Source organism: Leucopleurus acutus, assembly GCF_964270905.1.
Source record: "Leucopleurus acutus genome assembly, chromosome: 3".
Classification (NCBI taxonomy): domain Eukaryota; kingdom Metazoa; phylum Chordata; class Mammalia; order Artiodactyla; family Delphinidae; genus Leucopleurus; species Leucopleurus acutus.
This window is the reverse complement of record NC_139145.1, coordinates 7955018-7964720: the sequence shown is the minus strand read 5'-3', so window position 1 is coordinate 7964720 and position 9703 is coordinate 7955018. Positions and strand designations below refer to the sequence as shown.

The window sequence follows — 9703 nt, the reverse complement described above, 5'->3', positions numbered from 1 at the left end:
ACGTGGAGTAGATCATCTTGGAGTAGGTGGTTCATACCCTCTGAATAACTGAGCCATAAACTGAAAGGAGTGTGGCCCTCTGAGACCAGGGAGAAGCCATATTGTATTGCTGCTACTTGGATTGTTACAAAAGAGAGAACTAAATGCCTATCTTATTTAAGCCATTACGTTATGATTTGGGTCTCTATTACAGTAGCCAAAAGAACATTTAAATGACTACTGCCCACTCCAAGGCAGCCTCACCCTCGTTGGGGCAGTGCCAGGCTTACATCCCACCAGCTCCACCTTCCCGTGCAAGGAAATTCCCTTCATCCCATCAGCTCCAACAAAAGTCCCAGAGCAGATGCTGACTGGACCAGCGTGTCTTGTAACCACCCCTGAGCCAATCACTGTGTTCAGAGGAATGTGATATGTTCATTGGCCAGGCCTGGGTCCTGTGCTCATTCTGTCAGCTGGCAGAGACATCTCAAATCACAGGAATGGAATCTGGGAGGGCATGTAAATAGAAATTACATTTGCTGTTACTAGGAAAAGGGAGAATTCTGGTGAACATGCAAAACAAAAACAAAAACAATCCCTAGGGTTCTAAACATTGTCCCTGGAACAATAATGGGGGATGCCCAGGCATTGTCTGGAGTGGGAGAGGAACTAGAAGAATCTAGTTATCATGTAGGGCCTCATGAAAAACAGTTAAGCACACAGCATGCTACTTTACAGGATTTTTTTTTTCTCTAAGTATTAAGACCAATCGGGACTTCCCTGGTGGCACAGTGGTTAAGAATCTGCCTGCCAATGCAGGGGACATGGGTTTGAGCCCTGGTCTGGGAAGATCCCACATGCCGCGGAGCAACTAAGCCCGTGCGCCACAACTACTGAACCTGCGTGCTGCAACTACTGAAGCCCGCGCGCCTAGAGCCCGTGCTCCACAACAAGAGAAACCACCACAATAAGAAGCCCGTGCACCGCAGCGAAGAGCAGCCCTCACTCGCTGCAACTAGAGAAAGCCTGCGTGCAGCAACCATGACCCAACGCAGCCAAAAATATAATAATAATGAAAAATAAATATAATTTTTTTAAGTTTTAATTTAAAAAAAGACCAACCAGATGTAAGTAACAGCATCCTTCTTAAGTTAGCTTAAGCAAATAATTGCTATCCTTACTGAGCGCTTACAATGCACCAGGCATGTTCTCAGAAGTTGACATAATCTATCTCATAATCCTCACAATAGCCTTATTTGGGGGCGGGGAGGGGTGCACTATTATCATGCCCATTTTATACATGAAAAACTGAGACTAGGAAGGGTTAAGTAACTTTTCCAAGGTGGCATGGTAAGTGGCAATGTTGGGGTTCAAACATGAATGGCCTGCAATACATCAGAACACATGCACTTACCAACAGGGCTAGTTTGCCTCTCACAATCACAGTTTAGTTTCTCTCCCTCTCTCTCCCTCTTTCTCTCTCTCTCTCCCTCTCTCTCTCACACACACACTCAAACCAAATGCCAATTTCCGGAGGAAGAGATTCTCATGGACTTCTGTTTTCTTTTTGTTTGTTTGTTTCTTGTCCACACTGCCCAGCTTGTGGGATCTGAGTTTCCCTACCAGCAACAGAACCCATACCGCCTGCAGGGGAAGCATGGAATTCTAACCACTGGACCACCAGGGAATTCCCTGACTTCTGTTTTTAAAAGTGCAGGACAGGACTTCCCTGGTGGTTCAGTAGTCAAGAATCTGCCTGTCAATGCAGGGGACACAGGTTTGAGCCCTGGACCGGGAAGATTCCACGTGCCGCGGAGCAACTAAGCCCCCAAGCCATAACTACTGAGCCCAAATGGCACAGCTACTGAAGCCTGCGCGCCTAGAGCCCAGTGCTCCGCAACTAGAGAAGCCACCACAATGAGAAGCCCACACACCGCAACGAAGAGTAGCCCCCACTCGCCGCAAGGAGAGAGCCTGCGTGCATCAACAAGACCCAACACAGCCAAAAATACATAAATAAATTTATTTTTTTAAAAAGTGCAGAAGTACTCAGGAACAGCTCTATCCAGTGGCTAACACAAAGTCAACTGTTTCTCTACATCTCTCAGCTTGGTTTTTCACTAATCTTTTACTCCACAAATATTTCTTGACCTCCTACTGTATGGCAGGCCCTGTTCTAGGTACTGGGATGCAGAAATGAACAAAACGGACTAGTAAAGGTGGTGAATCAATAACAAAGCATCAAATACGTATTAGATATAATAAGTACAGGGAATGCAAAATGCTGCTACTACTGCTACTACTACTAAGACGTTTAAGGGCTGATGGGGAGTGTGGGGCTAGAGGGTTGCTATTTTATTTATTTATTTGTTTGTTTGTTTGTTTTTACTTTTGGCTGTGTTGGGTCTTTGTTGCTGCATGCGGGCTTTCTTTACTTGCGGTGAGCGGGGTCTACTCTTCATTGCGGTGTGCAGGCTTCGCATTGCAGTGGCTTCTCTTGTTGCAGAGCACGGGCTCTAGGTGCATGGGCTTCAGTAGTTGTGGCACGTGGGCTCAGTAGTCGTGCCTCGCGGGCTCTAGAGCGCAGGCTCAGTAGTTGTGGCGCACGGGCTTAGTTGCTCCGCGGCATGCGGCATCTTCCCCGACCAGGAATCGAACCCGTGTCCCCTGCCTTGGCAGGCAGATTCTTATGCACTGCACCACCAGGGAAGCCCGAGGGTTGCTATTTTAAATACGGTGAGCAAGGAGGGCTTCATTGAGGAGGTGACATTTAGGCAGAGGCCTGAGTAAAGTGAAGGAGTGAGCCCCATGTCTAGTTAGAGGAAGAGTCTACGGGTGGAGGTAACAGTTCAGAAGCCCACATTAGCTTCATTATCAGGCAATTTTTTCCCTCCTAATGGCAAAGATGTCTCTGGCTAGTCATCTGCTCACCTCATCATCCAACAGAAAGCGGCACCCCATTTCCCACTAACTCCAGGAAAAGTCCCATGATGGAAGCTCACTGGATCCCTTTCGGTCACATGCCCTCCCTGAACCAATCACTGTGCTCCAGGGAATGGAGCACACACACACACTCTCTCTCTCTCTCTCTCTCTCTCTCTCTCTCTCTCTTTTTTTTTTTTTTTTTTTTTTTTTGCGATACGCGGCCTCTCACTGTTGTGGCCTCTCCCGTTGCGGAGCACAGGTTCCGGACGCGCAGGCTCAGTGGCCATGGCTCACGGGCCCAGCCGCTCCGCGGCATGTGGGATCTTCCCGGACCGGGGCACGAACCCGTGTCGCCTGCATCGGCAGGCGGACTCTCAACCACTGCGCCACCAGGGAAGCCCTCTCTTTTTTTTAATTAATAAATTTATTTATTTATGGGTCTTCGTTGCTGGGAGCGGGCTTTCTCTAGTTAAGGCAAGCGGGGGCTACTCTTTGTTGCAGTGGGCAGGCTTCTCATTGCAGTGGCTTCTCTTGTTGTGGAGCACGGGCTCTAGGCGCGTGAGCTTCGGTAGTTGTGGCACACGGGCTCAGTAGCTGTGGTCGCGGGCTTTAGAGCGCAGGTTCAGTAGTTGTGGCGCACGGGCTTAGTTGCTCCGCGGCATATGGGATCTTCCCAGACCAGGGCTCGAACCTGTGTTTCCTGCACTGGCAGGCGGATTCTTAACCACTGCGCCACCAGGGAGCTCTCTGGCTAATCTGGGGCAGGCTGCCGCAATGAGGTAGGTATCAGCACCACCCCCTCCGCCTTCCCCAGGCATGTACCTCTGTGGGGAGGGTGTTTACCCCAGTTAAAGCTCAGCCCAGGTGAAAAGCTTTTATAGTTTGTTCTATGCTTTCCAGATTATTAAAAGAACTGCACACTCCTTGTAAAATAAAATCCCAATAGTATTGAAATGTAAGCAGAAAAAAAAAAGCAAAAAAATCACACATGAAACCTCACACTCCAGAATATATGTAATCTTACAAATGCAGGCTCTTTCGCACATACTGTCCGGCAGCACTGCCCAACGCTGTGCAAACAGTCAACCGCTACTCACTATTACGATGATTATTTTCCTACCCAGACTGGGAAGAGATGTTGATTAGCACGATACTATCAGTAGCTTACGTTTTTGGAATGTTTGCTATGTGCCAAGTCGGATTTTACAGATGAAAAGGTTGAAGCTCAGATAAGGTAAGTCACCTGTTCAGGGTCACACAGCAAGAAAGTGGGTCCTACGCAGAAACCAGAGCTGCTCCCGCCAGCCCCCCACCCCATCCCCCAAGGGGCCCCCAGGCCCTGGAGGGCCTCTGCCCTCTCTAGCCAGGCCCTGGCAGGGCGGCTGCCTCCCTCTTATCTCAGCCCAGGCTGCCTGCTGGTCCCGCCCCCTCGGGGGAGCTGCCACTTGGAGGCGCCTGGCCGGGAAGGCCTGGTCAGCTGTGTCCGGCGGAGGCAGCTGCTGACCCAGCTGTGGACTGTGCCTGGGGCGGAGGAAGGGGGGGCAGGAGCCCTGGGCCTCCCGTGGCAGGGGCTGCATCATGTATCATCTCGGGGCACCCCTCTGGCCTGGAGTTGGCTTCCTCTGTCTCCTACTCGCTGGGGCAACCTGGGCTCCCCCACCCAACCCACCGGATCCCAAGTTTGAAAGGAAAGGTAAGGGTGGAGCTGAGTGTGGACCCCCGCACTAGGTCCTGGAGGGCAATGCTGGGGCCTGAACTTCCAGCCTGGGTCCTGGGGGCTATGCCAGGTTCTGAACCCGTCTGTGTCCTGGAGCCCCAGCTGGTGTCTGAACCCTAGACTGGGACCTGATATGGCATACTGCGGGTCTGTATCCCCAGACTGCGTCTGCGGGAGAAGCTAGAGAGGGGCGTAAGAGTCCTGTTTTATCTTCTCAAGGAGTCTGACACATGCTAAACACTAAATGGGGCAGGGGTGGTGCTGGTTCTAGGCCCTGTAGTCTAGGGTCCCCAAGGGGAGGGGACCTAGCCGACCCTCCAGTGGGGGAGGGAGGCTAAAACCAGGGTCCGAGTCAGAGGGGCCGGGCCGCAGGCGTCTGTAAACACTGTTTGCATGCGGGCGCCATATCCCTGGGTCCGCGGGGTTGAGGGAGCGGGGGCGGGGGGCACGGTTGGCGCTATCGGGCAGCCGGGAGCCTGCCGGGGCTGATAGGGGACCCCGCCTCCTGCACACACACTCACCCTCACGCACGTCCTGGGCTGGGGCGGGGCCTGCAGCGGGAGGCGGAGGCCTTGAACGCTGCGCTCAGCTCAGCCGGTCGCGGGGTGGGCGGGCGTGTGTGGGGAGACAATAAGACATTCAACCTACGCATGGGAGTTCGGGGGGCAGCACTTCTGCAGACCCCTCGAAGGGCCCCGCTGGGGTAGACAGAGGGGCGGGGCATTTTTCTTATCGGTCCGCACAGGCGGCAGGAGGGAGGGGAGGATGCTGTGGCCCGAGGACGGGGCTCGGGTCTCCTGACCCCCTCCCCTGGCCCCCATCCCCAGCGGCCCTGCTGACAGCCCGCGAGCCTGAAGAGTTTCTGTGCTTCACCGAGAGGTTGGAGGATTTGGTGTGTTTCTGGGAGGAAGCGGCAAGCGCCGGGGTCGGCCCGGACAACTACAGCTTCTCCTACCAGCTCGAGTGAGTCCGACGGGGCAAGTGGAGCGCCCCACAGGTGGAGGGGGCGGGCGGGCCGAGCAGCGCTCCCCGGAGCTCGCACCTTGGGACTTCTGGTGCCAGGGGCCGGATGGCACCTCCGCTGGTAGTCACTACTGGGAAGCCCACGGGGTCAGGGCCGACACGCTGCCTAGTGGTCGGGGCTGGAACACTCCCGTGATCACTGCTGGAGTGCGACCCCAAACTTCAGGGCTGGGACAACACCGCTCCAAAGCAGGACTAAGGCGTCGCGTACGTCGGGGCTGGGACGCCCCCTGGTGGTAGTGTCCAGAACACACCCTCGGTCCCGGCAATGCCTCCCAACTTGCTCCCTACCCTCGCTGGTTCCTGGGCGAACAGGGGTGAGCCGTGGAAGCCGTGCCGCCTGCATCAGGCGCCCCCCACCCGCGGCTTGGTGCGTTTCTGGTGCTCGCTGCCTACAGCCGACACGTCGAGCTTCGTGCCCCTAGAGCTGCGCGTCACTGTGGCCTCCTCGGGCTCCTCACGCTACCGCCGTATCATCCACATCAACGAAGTGGGTAAGAGCGCTGGGAACGGGAGAGTGGTCGGGAGGAAGTCCCAGTCTCCGCCCACCTGAGCAACCCCTCTCCACAGTGCTCCTAGACCCTCCCGCTGGGCTGCTGGCGCGGCGGGCAGACGAGGGCGGCCATGTGGTACTGCGCTGGCTCCCACCGCCTGGGGCACCCATGGCAAGCCTCATTCGCTATGAGATGAACATCTCGGCAGAGAACGCCGCTGGTGGCGCGCAGAGGGTGAGGCTCGCTCCTACGGCCTAGCCCCAAGGGCTCCAGAGTCGACAGGCCCTCTAGGTCCCACCCAGACGGTCACCACGGCCCCGCCCCCATGGCCTCGCCCCTCCACCTCCCGCCCAAGACAGCTCCACGTCCACCGACTTGTCCCCTTTCCCGATGTCCCCTTTCCCCAGCCCACCTGGACTCAATCCCACTAAACCCTTGTCCCAAACCCTAGACTTCTTCAGGGCCCGCCCCCCCCGGTGCTCTGGCCCCGCAGTTAAATAGCCCGAGCCCGCCCTCTTCTACCTGGGGCCCCACCTTGATTGGCCCCGACCCTTCCTGGGCCCCGCCTCCTGCTTTCATTGCCCGCCTCCCCATGCTTGGGCTCAGTTCTTCCTTTCTCTGATTGGCTCGGTCCCTCAGGGCCCACCCTCACATGCCCTCCTTTGCCCGCACCGCCCCTATTGGCGATACCTCTCACCTGGGCCCCGCCTCCAGGTGGAGATCCTCGACGGCCGCACTGAGTGCGTGCTGAGCAACCTGCGGGGCGGAACGCGCTACACCTTCAAGGTACGCGCGCGTATGGCCGAGCCGAGCTTCGGTGGCTTCTGGAGCGCCTGGTCCGAGCCTGTGTCGCTGCTGACGGCTAGTGGTGAGGCCCCAGGCAGGGGTGTAGAAGGGGCTGGGCGGAGCATGGGGCAAGCTCACCGCCCTGACCTCCTCCCTGCTCCCCAGACTTGGACCCCCTCATCCTGACGCTCTCCCTCGTCCTCGTGCTCATTCTGCTGCTGCTGGCCGTGCTAACCCTGCTCTCCCACCGCCGGTGAGCGCCCCACTCGGCACCTGACTCAGATTCCTCCCCACCAACGTTCTCCTTTCCCTGTGGGAACCTAGGCTCAAAGAGGGGCAGGCACTTGCCCAGGGTCACACAATGAGGAGTCAGTGGCAGGACTGGGTGCAAGCCAGGTCAGACGCAGACTCTTACTTAAAATTCTCTGCTCTTGGGCATACTTTCACCTGGTTTTCCTCCTACCTCAGTGGCTGCCCCTTGTTGGATTCCTTTGTACTTTTTCCCAATTTCATCAACTTCTGTAAAATCAACCAGATGGGCTTACTGAAACGATTTAACCCCAAGTGCCTCCCACCCCTGTTGTCAAGCTCCTCAGATGCTTTACGATATGACCAGCCATCCTGAGGTTTTTGTAATTCCAAGTACAAACCATGTGTTTTCACACCCCCAAGGCTTGGCACATACTGTTCCTTCTGCCAGGAACGTCCTTCTTGCCATGTCTGCCAAGCAATCTCCTCGTTGTCTTTAAAGGCCCTGTTCATTTACTTGGTTGGAAAATACATACTGAATGCCAACTGTGTGCTAGGCACTGGGGAGAAAGTGTAGAACAAACCAGACGTATCACTGACCTTGTGGATCTCATAGCTGAGTCACACAGCAAATAAGGGAATCAACATATATTTGATTATAAACTGTGATGAGTGATATCACAGAAATTAATGGGGATGGGGCCATGACAGGATAGTCAGGGAAGGCCTCTGGGAGGTGACATCAGAGCAGAAACCTGAAGTCTGGTAGGAGGCAGCCGCATGAAAAGCAGGGAGAAAAACCAGCAAGTGCAAAGGCCCTGTGGTGGGAATGAGCTTGGAACATTGAAGCAGCTGCAAGAAGAGCTGTATGGTTAGAGAAGAGTGTGTAAGGGGGTAAGTGGTGGATGATGAGATGAAGGAGGTGCCAGAGGTCAGACCAGGCAGGGTCTTCTGCAGGGCTGTGGGGAGGAATCGGGACTTTATTCTGAATGCATTGAGGAACTATGGAAAGGAGTGAGGAGGGAAGTAACAATGGACCTTCAGACAAGACTGGGTGGGTTTTAGATGGAGCATATTGAACTCCTATGCATCCTTCAAAACTTTGTTCCAGTTGCCCTTCTGTAGAGCCTGGCAGATGCTTTGGCCGAGCCCCTGTTCCTCAGCCCCACACACTCCTATGCCTTCAGCATGATCACAAGGGTCTAGGAGTACCTTTGCCCTGTGACTGGTGCTGAGGGGGTGCTGGTGACTGGTCAGTGACACATGCCCAGGTATTCGTTTCTTTTGGCTTCACTAGGACTCTGAAGCAGAAGATATGGCCTGGCATCCCAAGCCCCGAGAGCGAGTTTGAGGGCCTCTTCACCACCCACAAGGGTAACTTCCAGGTAGGTGGCCTGGTTGTCCCCTCAGGGCCTGGGGTTTCCCTGCTCCTGTGGCCGAATCCCCGGTCTCTGAGCAGGCTGCTGCTGTCTCCCCAGCTGTGGCTGTACCAAACTGATGGCTGTCTGTGGTGGAGCCCCTGCACCCCCTTCACAGAGGACCCACCTGCCCCCCTGGAGGTCCTCTCTGAGCGCTGCTGGGGGGCGACACAGGCAGTGGAGCCAGGGGCAGATGATGAGGGGCCCCTGTTGGAGCCGGTGGGCAGCGAGCATGCCCAAGACAGCTACCTGGTGCTGGACAAGTGCTTGCTGCCCCGGAGCCCACCCAGCGAGGACCTCCCACAGCCTGGTGGCGATTTGGACGTAGCAGCCATGGATGAAGCCTCGGAAGCCTTCTCCTGCTCATCCGCTTTGGCCCTGAAGCCTGTGCCAGAGGGGGCCTCGGCTGCCAGCTTTGAGTACACCATCCTGGATCCCAGCTCCCAGCTCTTGCGCCCGAGGGCACTTCCCCCCGAATTGCCCCCTACCCCACCCCACCTGAAGTACCTCTACCTCGTGGTGTCTGACTCTGGCATCTCAACTGACTACAGCTCTGGGGGTTCCCAGGAAGCCCAGAGGGGCTCATCCAATGGCCCCTATTCCAACCCTTATGAGAACAGCCTCATCCCAGCCCCCGAGCCTTCACCCCCGAGCTACGTGGCCTGCTCCTAGGACTCCAGCCCTCAGATGCACAGGGACCCAGAATGACCTCAAGTGCTACTCCAGGCCCAAGATTTATCCGGCAGGGTCAGTGAGGCCTGCTGACCTTGGCTTTCTGCTCAATTCATCCTGGTCAGAAAGTCACAACCTTGCAGTATTTTTAAATGTACAGTCTTTTGTGTAGATATATAAATATATATAAGTTTTCTGTCACGGCTTCTATAAATACCTCTAAGCCCCATCTTTTCCCTGGGCCCAGGCCATAGGAGAAGCAGGAAAAGGCCTTGAGTTCAGTCTGAAATTCTGCCCTGGCAATCTGAATAATAATAATAAAATGAATCAGTTAGTGTGTTATGCTAGCTGCCCTAACAAAGCTGCCCTGAAACTGAGTGGCTGAACACATTAAATATTTTCTCTCTCATTTCTCAATTCAAACAGGTGGGCAGCTATCC

The 9703-nt window shown here is 55.2% G+C and overlaps 1 protein-coding gene across 1 annotated transcript; it reads left to right on the top strand.

Moving 5' to 3' along the window:
- Nucleotides 1-4482: 4482 nt before the first annotated feature.
- Nucleotides 4483-9263, top strand: EPOR (erythropoietin receptor; the record flags this gene model as incomplete). Its single annotated transcript, XM_082836238.1, has 8 exons — nucleotides 4483-4597; nucleotides 5449-5584; nucleotides 5960-6138; nucleotides 6215-6372; nucleotides 6853-7006; nucleotides 7090-7177; nucleotides 8471-8558; nucleotides 8652-9263. 8 exons carry the CDS (start codon nucleotides 4483-4485, stop codon nucleotides 9261-9263), a joined length of 1530 nt encoding a protein of 509 aa, XP_082692364.1.
- Between the last annotated feature and the right edge of the window lie 440 nt (nucleotides 9264-9703).